The sequence below is a fragment of the Acomys minous genome (genome assembly GCF_964271855.1).
Source record: "Acomys minous genome assembly, chromosome: 9".
Classification (NCBI taxonomy): domain Eukaryota; kingdom Metazoa; phylum Chordata; class Mammalia; order Rodentia; family Muridae; genus Acomys; species Acomys minous.
In genome coordinates this window covers 94,044,232-94,060,248 of record NC_140490.1, presented here as the reverse complement: position 1 = coordinate 94,060,248, position 16,017 = coordinate 94,044,232, and the positions used below count along the sequence as shown (strand labels likewise).

Genomic DNA, 16,017 nt, shown 5'->3' with positions numbered 1-16,017 from the left:
TTAAATACCTTCCCCAGTGTCTTAAATACCCTATCGCAGTGTCTTAAATACCTTCCCTCAGTGTCTTAAGTACCCTACCGCAATGTCTTAAATACCTTCCCCCAGTGTCTTAAATACCCTACCGCAGTGTCTTAAATACCTTCCCTCAGTGTCTTAAGTACCCTACCGCAGTGTCTTAAGTACCTTCCCCCAGTGTCTTAAATACCCTACCGCAGTGTCTTAAATACCTTCCCCCAGTGTCTTAAGTACCCCCCCAAGTGTCTTAAATACCCTACCGCAGTGTCTTAAATACCTTCCCCCAGTGTCTTAAGTACCCTCCCCCAGTGTCTTAAATACCCTACCGCAGTGTCTTAAATACCTTCCCTCAGTGTCTTAAATACCCTACCGCAGTGTCTTAAATACCCTACCGCAGTGTCTTAAATACCCTACCGCAGTGTCTTAAATACCCTCCCCCAGTGTCTTAAGTACCCTCCCCCAGTGTCTTAAATACCCTACCGCAGTGTCTTAAATACCTTCCCTCAGTGTCTTAAATACCCTACCGCAGTGTCTTAAATACCTTCCCTCAGTGTCTTAAATACCCTACCGCAGTGTCTTAAATACCTTCCCCCAGTGACTTAAGTACCCTCCCCCAGTGTCTTAAGTACCCTCCCCCAGTGTCTTAAATACCCTACCGCAGTGTCTTAAATACCTTCCCTCAGTGTCTTAAATACCCTACCGCAGTGTCTTAAATACCTTCCCCCAGTGTCTTAAGTACCCTCCCCCAGTGTCTTAAATACCTTCCCTCAGTGTCTTAAATACCCTACCGCAGTGTCTTAAATACCTTCCCTCAGTGTCTTAAATACCCTACCGCAGTGTCTTAAATACCTTCCCCCAGTGTCTTAAGTACCCTCCCCCAGTGTCTTAAGTACCCTCCCCCAGTGTCTTAAAAACCCTACCACAGTGTCTTAATTACCTTCCCTCAGTGTCTTAAATACCCTACCGCAGTGTCTTAAATACCTTCCCCCAGTGTCTTAAGTACCCTCCCCCAGTGTCTTAAATACCTTCCCCCAGTGTCTTAAGTACGCTACCGCAGTGTCTTAAATACCCTCCCCCAATGTCTTAAATACCCTCCCCCAGTGTCTTAAATACCCTCCCCCAGTGTCTTAAATACCCTCCCCCAGTGTCTTAAATACCCTCCCCCAGTGTCTTAAATACCCTCCCCCAGTGTCTTAAGTATCCTCCTCCAGTGTCTTAAGTACCCTCCCTCAGTGTCTTAAATACCCTCCCCCAGTGTCTTAAGTAGACTCCCCCAGTGTCTTAAATACCCTCCTCCAGTGTCTTAAGTACCCTCCCTCAGTGTCTTAAATACCCTCCTCCAGTGTCTTAAGTACCCTCCCCCAGTGTCTTAAGTAACCTCCCCCAGTGTCTTAAGCACCCTCCCCCAGTGTCTTAAGTAGACTCCCACAGTGTCTTAAATACCCTCCCCCAGTGTCTTAAATACCCTCCCCCAGTGTCTTAAATACCTTCCCCCAGTGTCTTAAATACCCTCCTCCAGTGTCTAAAGGACCCTCCCCCAGTGTCTTAAGTACCCTCCCCCAGTGTCTTAAGTACCCTCCTCCAGTGTCTTAAGTACCCTCCCTCAGTGTCTTAAGTACCCTCCCCCAGTGTCTTAAGTACCCTCCTCCAGTGTCTTAAGTACCCTCCCTCAGTGTCTTAAATACCCTCCTCCAGTGTCTGAAGTACCCTCCCTCAGTGTCGTAAGTACCCTCCCCCAGTGTCTTAAGTACCCTCCTCCAGTGTCTTAAGTACCCTCCCCCAGTGTCTTAAATACCCTCCCACAGTGTCTTAAATACCCTCCCCCAGTGTCTTAAATACCCTCCCCCAGTGTCTTAAATACCCTCCCCCAGTGTCTTATATACCCACCCCCAGTGTCTTAAGTACCCTCCCCCAGTGTCTTAAGTAGACTCCCACATTGTCTTAAGTACCCTCCCCCAGTGTCTTAAGTAGACTCCCACAGTGTCTTAAATACCCTCACCCAGTGTCTTAAATATCCTCCCACAGTGTCTTAAATACCCTCCCCCAGTGTCTTAAATACCCACCCCCAGTGTCTTAAGTACCCTCCCTCAGTGCCTTAAGTACCCTACCGCAGTGTCTTAAGTACCCTCCCCCAGTGTCTTAAGTAGACTCCCACAGTGTCTTAAATACCCTCCCCCAGTGTCTTAAATACCCTCCCCCAGTGTCTTAAATACCCTCCCACAGTGTCTTAAATACCCTCCCCCAGTGTCTTAAGTACCCTCCCCCAGTGTCTTTAGTACCCTCCCCCAGTGTCCTAAGTACCCTCCCATAGTGTCTTAAATACCCTCCCCCAGTGTCTGAAATACCCTTCCCCAGTGTCTTAAGTACCCTCCCACAGTGTCTTTAGTACCCTCCCCCAGTGTCCTAAGTACCCTCCCACAGTGTCTTAAATACCCTCCCCCAGTGTCTTAAATACCCTCCCCCAGTGTCTTAAATACCCTCCCCCAGTGTCTTAAATACCCTCCCCCAGTGTCTTAAGTACCCTCCCCCAGTGTCTTTAGTACCCTCCCCCAGTGTCTTTAGTACCCTCCCCCAGTGTCCTAAGTACCCTCCCACAGTGTCTTAAATACCCTCCCCCAGTGTCTTAAATACCCTCCCCCAGTGTCTTAAATACCCTCCCACAGTGTCTTAAATACCCTACCGCAGTGTCTTAAATGCCTTCCCACAGTGTCTTAAGTACCCTACCGCAGTGTCTTAGGTACCCTCCCCCAGTGTCTTAAGTACCCTCCCCCAGTGTCTTAAATACCCTCCCCCAGTGTCTTAAATACCCTCCCCCAATGTCTTAAATACCCACCCCCAGTGCCTTAAGTACCATCACACAGTGTCTTAAATACCCTCCCCCAGTGTCTTAAATACCCTCCCCCAGTGTCTTAAATACCCTCCCACAGTGTCTTAAATACCCTCCCCCAGTGTCTTAAATACCCTCCCCCAGTGTCTTAAATACCCTCTCACAGTGTCTTAAATACCCTCCCAAAGACCCTCTCGCAGTGTCTTAAATACCCTCCCCCAGTGTCCTAAGTACCCTCCCCCAGTGTCTTAAGTACCCTCCCTCAGTGTCTTAAGTACCCTCCCCCAATGTCTTAAATACCCTACCGCAGTGTCTTAAATACCTTCCCCCAGTGTCTTAAATACCCTACCGCAGTGTCTTAAATACCCTACCGCAGTGTCTTAAATACCCTACCGCAGTGTCCTAAGTACCCTCCCCTAGTGTCTTAAATACCCTACCGCAGTGTCTTAAATACCTTCCCTCAGTGTCTTAAATACCCTACCGCAGTGTCTTAAATACCTTCCCCCAGTGTCTTAAATACCCTACCGCAGTGTCTTAAATACCTTCCCTCAGTGTCTTAAGTACCCTACCGCAGTGTCTTAAATACCTTCCCCTAGTGTCTTAAATACCCTACCGCAGTGTCTTAAGTACCTTCCCCCAGTGTCTTAAATACCCTACCGCAGTGTCTTAAATACCTTCCCCCAGTGTCTTAAGTACCCTCCCCCAGTGTCTTAAATACCCTACCGCAGTGTCTTAAATACCTTCCCCCAGTGTCTTAAGTACCCTCCCCCAGTGTCTTAAATACCCTACCGCAGTGTCTTAAATACCTTCCCTCAGTGTCTTAAATACCCTACCGCAGTGTCTTAAATACCTTCCCCCAGTGTCTTAAGTACCCTCCCCCAGTGTCTTAAATACCCTACCGCAGTGTCTTAAATACCTTCCCTCAGTGTCTTAAATACACTACCGCAGTGTCTTAAATACCTTCCCCCAGTGTCTTAAGTACCCTCCCCCAGTGTCTTAAATACCCTACCGCAGTGTCTTAAATACCTTCCCTCAGTGTCTTAAATACCCTACCGCAGTGTCTTAAATACCCTACCGCAGTCTCTTAAATACCCTACCGCAGTGTCTTAAATACCCTACCGCAGTGTCTTAAATACCCTCCCCCAGTGTCTTAAGTACCCTCCCCCAGTGTCTTAAGTACCATCCCCCAGTGTCTTAAATACCCTACCGCAGTGTCTTAAATACCTTCCCTCAGTGTCTTAAATACCCTACCGCAGTGTCTTAAATACCTTCCCTCAGTGTCTTAAATACCCTACCGCAGTGTCTTAAATACCCTACCGCAGTGTCTTAAATACCTTCCCCCAGTGTCTTAAGTACCCTCCCCCAGTGTCTTAAACACCTTCCCTCAGTGTCTTAAATACCCTCCCCCTGTGTCTTAAATACCTTCCCTCAGTGTCTTAAATACCCTACCGCAGTGTCTTAAATACCTTCCCCCAGTGTCTTGAATACCCTACCGCAGTGTCTTAAATACCCTCCCCCAGTGTCTTAAATACCCTCCTCCAGTGTCTTAAATACCCTCCCACAGTGTCTTAAATACCCTCCCCCAGTGTCTTAAATATTCTCCCCCAGTGTCTTAAATACCCTCTCACAGTGTCTTAAATACCCTACCGCAGTGTCTTAAATACCCTACCGCAGTGTCTTAAATACCCTCCCCCAGTGTCTTAAGTACCCTCCCCCAGTGTCTTAAGTACCCTCCCTCAGTGTCTTAAGTACCCTCCCCCAATGTCTTAAATACCCTACCGCAGTGTCTTAAATACCTTCCCCCAGTGTCTTAAATACCCTCCCCCAGTGTCTTAAATACCCTACCGCAGTGTCTTAAATACCTTCCCTCAGTGTCTTAAATACACTACCGCAGTGTCTTAAATACCTTCCCTCAGTGTCTTAAATACCCTACCGCAGTGTCTTAAATACCTTCCCTCAGTGTCTTAAATACCCTACCGCAGTGTCTTAAATACCTTCCCCCAGTGTCTTAAGTACCCTCCCCCAGTGTCTTAAATACCTTCCCCCAGTGTCTTAAATACCCTACCGCAGTGTCTTAAATACCTTCCCCCAGTGTCTTAAGTACCCTCCCCCAGTGTCTTAAGTACCCTCCCCCAGTGTCTTAAATACCTTCCCTCAGTGTCTTAAATACCCTACTGCAGTGTCTTAAATACCTTCCCTCAGTGTCTTAAATACCCTACCGCAGTGTCTTAAATACCTTCCCCCAGTGTCTTAAATACCCTACCGCAGTGTCTTAAATACCTTCCCCCAGTGTCTTAAGTACCCTCCCCCAGTGTCTTAAATACCTTCCCTCAGTGTCTTAAATACCCTACTGCAGTGTCTTAAATACCTTCCCTCAGTGTCTTAAATACCCTACCGCAGTGTCTTAAATACCTTCCCCCAGTGTCTTAAGTACCCTCCCCCAGTGTCTTAAGTTCCCTCCCACAGTGTCCTAAATACCCTTCCACAGTGTCTTTAGTACCCTCCCCCAGTGTCCTAAGTACCCGCCCACAGTGTCTTAAATACCCTCCCCCAGTGTCTTAAATACCCTCCCCCAGTGTCTTAAATACCCTCCCCCAATGTCTTAAATAACCTCCCTCAGTGTCTTAAGTACCCTCCCCCAGTGTTTTAAGTACCCGCCCTCAGTGTCTTAAGTACCCTCCCCCAGTGTCTTAAGTACCCTCCCTGCGTGTCTTAAGTACCCTCCCTCAGTGTCTTAAGTACCCTCCCCCAGTGTCTTAAGTACCCTCCCTGCGTGTCTTAAGTACCCTCCCTCAGTGTCTTAAGTACCCTCCCCCAGTGTCTTAAATACCCTCCCCCAGTGTCTTAAGTACCCTCCCCCAGTGTCTTAAGTACCCTCCCACAGTGTTTTAAATACCCTCCCCCAATGTCTTATATACCCTCCCACAGTGTCTTAAATACCCTCCCCCAGTGTCTTAAATACCCTCCCCCAGTGTCTTAAATACCCTCCCCCAATGTCTTAAATAACCTCCCTCAGTGTCTTAAATACCCTCCCCCAGTGTTTTAAGTACCCGCCCTCAGTGTCTTAAGTACCCTCCCCCAGTGTCTTAAGTACCCTCCCTGCGTGTCTTAAGTACCCTCCCTCAGTGTCTTAAGTACCCTCCCCCAGTGTCTTAAGTACCCTCCCTGCGTGTCTTAAGTACCCTCCCTGCGTGTCTTAAGTACCCTCCCTCAGTGTCTTAAGTACCCTCCCCCAGTGTTTTAAGTACCCTCCCTCAGTGTCTTAAGTACCCTCCCCCAGTGTCTTAAGTACCCTCCCTCAGTGTCTTAAGTACCCTCCCTCAGTGTCTTAAGTACCCTCCCTGCGTGTCTTAAGTACCCTCCCCCAGTGTCTTAAGTACCCTCCCTCAGTGTCTTAAGTACCCTCCCTGCGTGTCTTAAGTACCCTCCCCCAGTGTCCTAAGTACCCTCCCACAGTGTCTTAAATACCCTCTTCCAGTGTCTTAAATACCCTCCCCCAATGTCTTAAATACCCTCCCCCAGTGTCCTAAATACCCTCCCCCAGTGTCTTAAATACCCTCCCCCAGTGTCCTAAATACCCTCCCGCAGTGTCTTAAGTACCATCCCCCAGTGTCTTAAATACCCTCCCCCAGTGTCTTAAGTACCATCCCCCAGTGTCTTAAATACCCTCCCCCAGTGTCTTAAGTACCCTCCCCCAGTGGCTTAAATACCCTCCCCCAGTGTCTTAAGTACCCTCCCCCAGTGTCTTAAATACCCTCCCCCAGTGTCTTAAGTACCCTCCCTCAGTGTCTTAAGTACCCTCCCTCAGTGTCTTAAGTACCCTCCCTCAGTGTCTTAAGTACCCTCCCTCAGTGTCTTAAATACCCTCCCCCAGTGTCCTAAATACCCTCCCCCAGTGTCTTAAATACCCTCCCCCAGTGTCTTAAATATCCTCCCCTAGTGTCGTAAGTACCCTCCCCCAGTGTCCTAAATACCCTCCCACAGTGTCTTAAATACCCTCCCCCAGTGTCTTAAATACCCTCCCCCAGTGTCTTAAGTACCCTCCCCCAGTGTCTTAAATACCATCCCCCAGTGTCTTAAGTACCATCCCCCAGTGTCTTAAATACCCTCCCCCAGTGTCTTAAGTACCCTCCCTCAGTGTCTTAAGTACCCTACCGCAGTGTCTTAAGTACCCTCCCCTAGTGTCTTAAGTACCCTCCCTCAGTGTCTTAAATACCCTCCCCCAGTGTCTTAAGTACCCTCCCTCAGTGTCTTAAATACCCTCCCCCAGTGTCTTAAATACCCAGCCCCAGTGTCTTAAATACACTCCCCCAGTGTCTTAAATACCCAGCCCCAGTGTCTTAAATACCCTCCCCCAGTGTCTTAAATACCCTCCCCCAGTGTCTTAAGTACCCTCCTCCAGTGTCTTAAGTACCCTCCCCCAGTGTCTTAAATACCCTCCCCCAGTGTCTTAAGTACCCTCCCTCAGTGTCTTAAGTACCCTCCCTCAGTGTCTTAAGTACCCTCCCCCAGTGTCTTAAGTACCCTCCCCCAGTGTCTTAAATACCCTCCCCCAGTGTCTTAAGTACCCTCCCCCAGTATCTTAAGTACCCTCCCTCAGTGTCTTAAGTACCCTCCCCCTGTGTCTTAAATACCCTACCGCAGTGTCTTCAATACCTTCCCCCAGTGTCTTAAGTACCCTACCGCAGTGTCTTAAGTACCCTCCCCCAGTGTCTTAAGTACCCTCCCTCAGTGTCTTAAATACCCTCCCCCAGTGTCTGAAGTACCCTCCCTCAGTGTCTTAAATACCCTCCCCCAGTGTCTTAAGTACCCTCCCTCAGTGTCTTAAATACCCTCCCCCAGTGTCTTAAATACCCAGCCCCAGTGTCTTAAATACCCTCCCCCATTGTCTTAAATACCCTCCCCCAGTGTCTTAAGTACCCTCCCCCAGTGTCTTAAGTACCCTCCCCCAGTGTCTTAAATACCCTCCCCCAGTGTCTTAAGTACCCTCCTCCAGTGTCTTAAGTACCCTCCCCCATTGTCTTAAATACCCTCCCCCAGTGTCTTAAGTACCCTCCCCCAGTGTCTTAAGTACCCTCCCCCAGTGTCTTAAATACCCTCCCCCATTGTCTTAAATACCCTCCCCCAGTGTCTTAAGTACCCTCCCCCAGTGTCTTAAGTACCCTCCCCCAGTGTCTTAAGTACCCTTCCTCAGTGTCTTAAGTACCCTCCTCCAGTGTCTTAAGTACCCTCCCCCAGTGTCTTAAATACCCTCCCCCAGTTTCTTAAGTACCCTTCCTCAGTGTCTTAAGTACCCTCCATCAGTGTCTTAAGTATCCTCCCTCAGTGTCTTAAGTACCCTCCCTCAGTGTCTTAAGTACCCTCCCCCAGTGTCTTAAATACCCTCCCCCAGTGTCTTAAGTACCCTCCATCAGTGTCTTAAGTATCCTCCCTCAGTGTCTTAAGTACCCTCCCTCAGTGTCTTAAGTACCCTCCCTCAGTGTCTTAAGTACCCTCCATCAGTGTCTTAAGTATCCTCCCCCAGTGTCTTAAGTACCCTCCCCCAGTGTCTTAAGTACCCTCCCCCAGTGTCTTAAGTACCCTCCCCCAGTGTCTTAAGTACCCTCCCTCAGTGTCTTAAGTACCCTCCATCAGTGTCTTAAGTATCCTCCCTCAGTGTCTTAAGTACCCTCCCTGCGTGTCTTAAGTACCTTCCCCCAGTGTCTTAAATACCCTCCCTCAGTGTCTTAAGTACCCTCCCTCAGTGTCTTAAATACCCTCCCTCCTATGTGTTTATTCCCTGTCAGCTGGTTACACACTCCGCCTCCTGACCTAGGGTTAACCTCATTTAATCCTGTTTACACAAAGCTCTTGGATTAAAGGTGTGTGCTAGGGTTGAGCCGCTCTACAACTAGAAACAGGTTTTTACAGTTCATAATCTCAGGGTTCACAGTGGGATCAAATATCCTTCAACACTCTCAATCTTTCCTTCTTACTTTTGTCTCTCTGTGCCGCCCAGGCTGGCTTTGCGCTTGTGGTCCTCCTGCCTCAGCTTCATGAGTGCTAAGGATACAAGTTTTGGCCCCTGGACAGTGCAGATCCAGTCTGTTGCCCTTGAGGTGGAATGCAAGGCCTGGGATGCTGCCTCTTTTTCCTGTTGCTCTGGAGGGTGCTGGGGAGGAGTGGAGGTGGGTGAAGGTAGAAGTTTATGGGAAAAGGGAACCTTCGCCCACATACGCTGTCCTGCACGGTCTCACGTGCCCTTCAGTGGATGAGTGTGTGTTTCCCATCCCCCATTATATCCCAATGTTAAATCACTTGTCAAGAGTATTTAAATAATGCCTAACTACTCTATGTTCTACTTCAAGATTTCTGTCTAAATACAGTTGTCTTTTGAAATTCTAAAAAAAAAAAAAAAAAAAAAAGAATACAAGTTTTTATTCCACTACATCTGAGGCTTCTCATTTTATCCTGTTCTTTTTTCTTGTTGGCATTCGTCATTTTTATTGTTGTAGTGTTGTTATAATTTTCTATACAGAATCACATTAAGCCTTACTTCATTATGTGTTTCAGTAATGTTTATTCACGTATTTAAAAAGTTTTGCATATATTGCTTTCTACTCTATAGACTATTTGGATTTTTATCTAGTTAAATTTTTATGTGCTTGCATGTTTGTGTATGTGTGTGTGTATGTTTTCATACGTGAGCATATGCACATGTGTTTGTTTTGGTTTTGTGTCATGATTGCAAAGATTTTCTTTACCTAATCTCTTTAAATTTTTTAGGAAAATTCAATTTTATACTTAAGTACTTTATACAACTGAAGTTTTGTTTTGAGTTAAGATGTGGGACCCATTTTCTATTTCTTTTGAATTATGTCTTCATTTTATCACCTTTCCTCTGGTCTTAAATTTTAGATATATACAAAATGTTTCTCAATAGCATTAGAATAATGAATTCTGGTTGAAATAAATTCATTCATTCATTCATTCATTCATTCTTTCTTTCTTTCTTTCTTAAAAACAGTGCCCCATCTTACTATTTTTCTTTATTTTTAAGGAACTTTGTGCTTTAATGTTTTCCCTGGATTGGATTAAAGCAAAAACAGAACTTGTCGGCCCTGCCCATTTGATTCACGAGTTTGTGGAATATAGGCATATATTGGATGAAAAGGTATCTACTAGCGTGGAAACAGTATTTAAAGGATGTCTCGTTTTGACATTTAGTTCTAAATTTAATGGTGGGAATAAGCAGAATGGAGTCCATTTCCTTGCTCTGACCTTTGATTTTGGTTAGTTGCTGCCTGGCCTACTGAGAATACAGGTAGGACTGAAGTTTGGAAATTGGGGAAACATGGTTTTCTTTTTTTTAAATTAATTTATTATTAACTCATTCATATTACATCTCAATTGTTATCCCATCCCTTGCATCCTCCTGTTCCTCCCTCCCTCCCATTTTCCCCTTACTCCCCTCCCCTATGACTGTGACTGAGGGGGACCTCCTCCCCCTGTATATGCTCATAGAGTACAAAGTCTGGAAGCATGGTTTTCAATTTTTTTTTCTTTTTTCTATTTTGAATGTGCTGAGAAATGTGATTGATAATAAGATTTTTTTTGTTACTTGATTTTTCTTTTTTGAGACAGCGTCTAACTATGTAGCTCTGGCTGTCCTGGAATACTCTCTGTAGACCAGACTGGCCTCAAACTCACAGGGATCTTCTTGCCTCTGGCTCCCAAGTGCTAGGACTAAAGGTGTGAGCCACCATGCTTGATGATAATGAAAAAAAAATTGTTTTTTAAAAAGTTTTTCAAGATAGGGTTTCTCTGTGTAGCTTTCACTGTCCAGGACTTGGTTTGTAGACAGGCTGGCCTTGAACTCACAGAAATCTGCTTGCCTCTGCCTCCCAAGTGCTGGGATTAAAGGTGTGTGCCACCACACCCTGCTAATAATAACATTTTTTTTCTGAGTCTAAAAGTCAATAATAGATGATCTTTGTATATTTATTTATTTATATTTGGATCTAGTATTTCTTTTTGTCCTGTTTTCACTTGAAATCTCCTGCTAATGAAATGAATCTAGAGCCGGGTGTGGTGGCGCACGCCTTTAATCCCAGCACTTGGGAGACAGAGGCAAGCGGATCGATGTGAGTTCGAGGCCAGCCTGGTGTACAAAGTGAGTCCAGGACAGCCAAGGCTAACAGAGAGACTCTATCTTAAAAAACCAAAAAAGCAAAACAACAAAAAAAGAAATGAATCCAAAACTCTTTAATTTAGCCTCAGATAGATTCAAAGGGCATGGCCAAAAACCAGGTACTTTTTTTTTTTTTTTTTTTTGCCAAAATATCACAAGAGCAGTCTCTAGCCCAGTTGCTGATATTGTTCTACTCTGAAACCTCTTTAGCTGGGCCTCCGTAGTCCACATTACTCTCAACACTCTGTCTTCCAAGCTCCTGCCAGGATGGCCTGTTAAGTCCCATCAGCATTCAGCTGCTTTTCTAGTCTGAAGTCCCAGTGTCTTCCATAGTCCTCAAAACAACAACAAACCACCACCAGAGAAAACCCAAGATGGCCAGGCCTATTCAGCAATACCTAGGTCCTGTGAGGGAGCATGGTGCCATGTATACAGGCATGGCCCTGAAGCAGCCAGCCGGGGGAGGGGGGGACGACGACGGGGGACAGACACAGAGAGAGAGAGAGAGACAGACAGACAGACAGACAGTGTGAGAGAAAGACAGACAGAGAGAGAGAGACAGACACACACAGAGAGAGCGAAAGAGAGAGAGACAGAGAGAGAGAGACAGACAGTGTGAGAGGAAGACAGACAGACAGACAGAGAGAGACAGACAGACTGTCTGAGAGAGAGACAGAGACAGTGTGGGAGAGAGAGGTAGAGAGAGAGAGACAGTGAGAGAGAGAGACAGTGAGAGAGAGAGACAGAGAGAGAGACAGAGACAGTGTGAGAGAGAGAGACAGAGACAGTGAGAGAGAGAGACAGTGAGAGACAGAGAGAGAGAGAGACAGAGACAGTGTGAGAGAGAGAGACAGAGACAGTGTGAGAGAGACAGAGTGAGAGAGAGACAGAGTGAGAGAGAGACAGAGTGAGAGAGAGACAATGAGAGAGAGACAGAGAGACAGAGAGAGAGACAGTGAGAGAGAGAGACAGAGAGACAGAGAGAGAGAGAGAGTATGAGAATGAGAACACACTGTATTTATTGCTTAGTGGCTGACTGTCATATTTTAGTTCTGTCCAGATCACAGAAACAAAAAGATGTCAGGTTTTGCTCTGGCTATGTGTCTAACAGACTTCACTCTTTTCATAGGATTGTGCAGTCTGTGAGAATTTTCAAGAGTTTTTATCTTTAAATGGACACCTTCTTGGACGACAGCCATTTCCTAATATTGTACAGCTGGGCCTGTGTGAACCAGAAACTTCTGAAGTTTATCAGCAAGCAAAGCTGCAGGCCAAGCAGGAGGTGGACACTGGGCGGCTCTACCTGGAGTGGATGTGAGTTGCTAGAGAGAGCAGAGGGGCTCCATGGCTGACTGTTCCTTTCCAGGTGATGAGTAAACTCCGCGTGAGTTTTAACTGCCTTAGAAACGCAGTAAGTATACTACTCAGTGCAGAGTTCCAGAGAAGTGAGCAAGGAGAAGATGATTATGTCGTCACAGCGCATGGAAACAGGCAGAAAGGCCTCCCTCAGTAGAGTATCAAATGCTGCTGTAATCTAGTACAGTAGAGATGACCACAGACTTGGAAGCCACAGGCCCAGGTGTGAGTCTCCATACTAAGACTTAGTCGTCTTAGGATTTTTGAACATACTCTACTTTGCTTTCTTATGTGTGAAATGGAGATAACAACCCTTTGAGGTAAATACTACTTTTGTGAAAATTTAAATGAGATAATGTCTGTGAGGTCACTTTTACTTTGCTTTGCCATAGAATTTTTTTTAATGCCACTGACTTTTAAAAAATACTTATTTATTAATTATGTATACAGTGCTTTGCCTGCAAGCATGCGTGCACAGCAGAAGAGGGCACCAGATCTCATTGTAGGTGGTTGTGACCCAGCATGTGAGCCGTCTCTCCAGCCTGTCACTGAGTTTTTAAAAAAACATTTTTACAGTCTTTTCCTTCTTTTCATATTTATATGTGTATAGTGTGCATCTCTGTATGTATGCATGTCTATAAGTATGTGTGCAGGTGCATGCATATGTGGGCATGTGGACATGGGAGCCCTAGGTTAATATCAGGAATCTTCCATGATAGCTCTCCCTTCTTATTCTTTGAGGCAGGCTCTCTTCAGTCACAGCAGGGGCTCCCTGATGCGGCTGATATTGCTGGCCAGCTTGCTCTGGAGAGCCTTCCTTAGGTGTACTGTCATGCCCACCTGGCATTTAGATGAGCTCTGGGGATCCAAACTGCTGTCATCTTCCCCAGCCTGACTCTTGATATTTTTTTTTAAAGGTATGGTATTTATGCTTATGTATAGTGTGTGCCCTTTTAAACTTATGTGTACCACATGCATGTAGGTGCATGGAGAGGTCAGAAAACATCAGATTCCCTAGGACTGGACTTACAGGTGGTTGTAAGTCATCTGATGTGGGTGCTGAGAAGCAAACTTAAGTCCTCTGCGAGAGCAGTAAGTACTCTTGACTGCTGAGATACCTCTCCAGCCCCAATTTTTCCAGATCTTAAAAAAGGCCATTCCCAGGGCAGGAGAGACAGCTCAGTCTTTAAGATCTCATTTACTTTCTTACTTTGTGTATGTGTGTTTTTGGGTGCAGGTGCATGTGTAGGTCAGAGAACAACTTGCAGAAATCGATTCCCTATTTCGCTCTGTGGATCCCAGGGATTGAATCAGGTTATCATCAGGTTTGGACATAAATTCCATTTCCTGTTGAGCCATCTTGCCATCCCATAATGTGTATCTTGACTAAAACAACAAATTGAAGAGCTAGAGTGATGGCCCAGAGGTTAAGTGTGCTTACTGCTCTTGCAGGGGACCCTAGTTCAATTTCTAGTGGGAGCCTCATAACTGCCTAGACTCTAGAATTGGGAGATTTGGTGTCTTTGGCCTTCATGGGCACTAGACACACATAATGAAATTTTTTTAGTTAAAAAACTGAGAGATATAAAATGAGAATTCGTGCTTCCTATCATCCCTTTCACAGACTCAACTATCTTAGCATTTTCTTCAAAAGTGATATTTTACTGAATGTTTGCTTCCACTCAGGGTAGCAGCTTTTCTAACTTGTGGAAGCTCCATCAGATCTGTTTGTTTGTTTTTTAAGATTTATATAAATAAATCTTATGTATACAGTGTGTATACAGTGCTCTGCCTGCTTGTACCCTACAGGCCAGAAAAGGGCATCAGATCACATTATAGATGGTTGCGAGCTACCATATGGTTGCTGGGAATTGAACTTGGGACCTCTAGAAGAGCAGACAGTGCTCTTAACCTCTGAGCCATCTCTTCAGCCCTCCATTGGGTCTGTTGATGTTCTAGAATTTTCCCTGTTGCCACTTAGCCTTTATTGTGTTTTCTTTTTACTTCTCTATTAGTTCATCTATTCTCAGTAGTTTGGGGATTAAGTTGGATTCTTGCCCTTGGTTGCCTGGGCTTGGATCCCAGCTCTCAGTTATAGTTTTGTATTGTTGGGAAAACATAGTCAACTTCTCTTGCCAAGTTATACTAATTCATAGCATGGTCATAGTGTAGGAAGTGAGATCAGAGGGCTGTGTGCACATGTACCTTCATACTAATTCACAGCATGGTCATAGTGTAGGAAGTGAGCATCAGAGGGCTGTGTGCACATGTACCTTCATGTAGTATCTTGTTCATAGAAAGTGCTCAGAAAATATTAGCTGTTGTTCCTAGGGAGAGCATTTAAACTTTGCCTGCTTCTTATCATTGGTATTTAATAGAAACTTGTAGAAGTTTGAATAAACTGTTGTTAGTGACTAAATGAAATCCTTTAAACAATTATTTATGGATACATGTTCAGATGTGTGTATGGTTTGCATGTGTGTTGGATGCATGTGTTTCTGGAGGCATGAAGTTGACATCTGAACTCTTCCTTCATCTCTCCATCTTACGCACTGAGGTGGCTCTCTGAGTTGGACTCAGCTGGTCAGTAGGGTTCGCCTGGCTAGCCGGCTAGCTCTAAGGAGAGCCCGGTCTTCACCTTGCCTCTTGAGTGCAGGAATTACAGGCAGCTTGCCCCTCAGCTGGCAAGTTATGTGTGTTCTGGGGACCTGACCTGTGGATTTTGTGCGTGTGTGCTAAGCACATAACAACAGGGCTATGTCTCCAGCTCGTAAATGGATTCTTAACACTTGATCTGATCAAATGGACAGAGATTCAGTTGTTTCTCTCGTAGGAGTTATTGAGTCATTTAATATGTTTTGCTGCCTTTCCCCCATTGCCTAGCTACATTTCAGCCTGTGACACTCTCAGAAAAGGATTAGGTAGCCACAGCTGTGTCCCTACCTAGATTGGATCAGACCATACTCACACTATGCTTTATTTCAGTATCAGCCTTCCCTTTTAGATTTACAAAGGCTTACATTAGCATAAACTTAAATTTGAGTTTAGGTTTTCAAAGAAGTAATTTGTTCACTCATCCATTTGTTATCTTTATACTCTGTGTCTTCATTTTGCAGTGGTTTCTTTAATTTTAAAGAAGTGTTTTAAAAAGAGATGCTTACATATATTGATGTATCAAAAGAAAATAAAGGGGCTGGAGAGATGGCTCCGTGGCTAAGAGCACTTGTTGCAGAGAAACTGGTTTAGTTCCTGGCACCGTGTGCTGGCCTACAACTCTCTGTCATCCACCTCCAGGGGAAATGATGCCATGTTCTGACCTCAGTGGCCACTGCATGCATGTACATGGTGCTCAGACATACACGCAGGCAAAACCTATAAAAGTAAAATCTTTTTTTAAAGGGAAAATATAGAAAGTGGCATGTGTTTGATTAAGTAGATTTCTTTTAACTCAGTGACTTTTGTAACATGCCAGGTGGCTTGCTGTAATATATTTCACTTAAAATGTCACTTTTGTTAGATTACTTTTTTCTTTATGTGTTATCATTTGCATGTTAGTAATTCAAGAATTTTGAATTTGGGAGAACTACAACCATGTTAAAAGACCTACAACCATTATTGAAAGAAAATATTACTTTTACCCTCATTCATT

General features: G+C 45.2%; 1 protein-coding gene across 4 annotated transcripts in view; it reads left to right on the top strand.

Moving 5' to 3' along the window:
- APAF1 (apoptotic peptidase activating factor 1) overlaps nt 1-16,017 on the top strand; it is a 129,705-nt gene that overhangs the window by 44,507 nt on the left and 69,181 nt on the right. For all 4 annotated transcript variants that reach the window (XM_084796587.1, XM_084796588.1, XM_084796586.1 and 1 more), the window contains exons 11-12: nt 9,882-9,995; nt 12,142-12,326. In XM_084796587.1, coding sequence (XP_084652713.1) covers nt 9,882-9,995; nt 12,142-12,326 — 299 coding nt within the window. The remainder of the gene's footprint in view (nt 1-9,881; nt 9,996-12,141; nt 12,327-16,017) is intronic.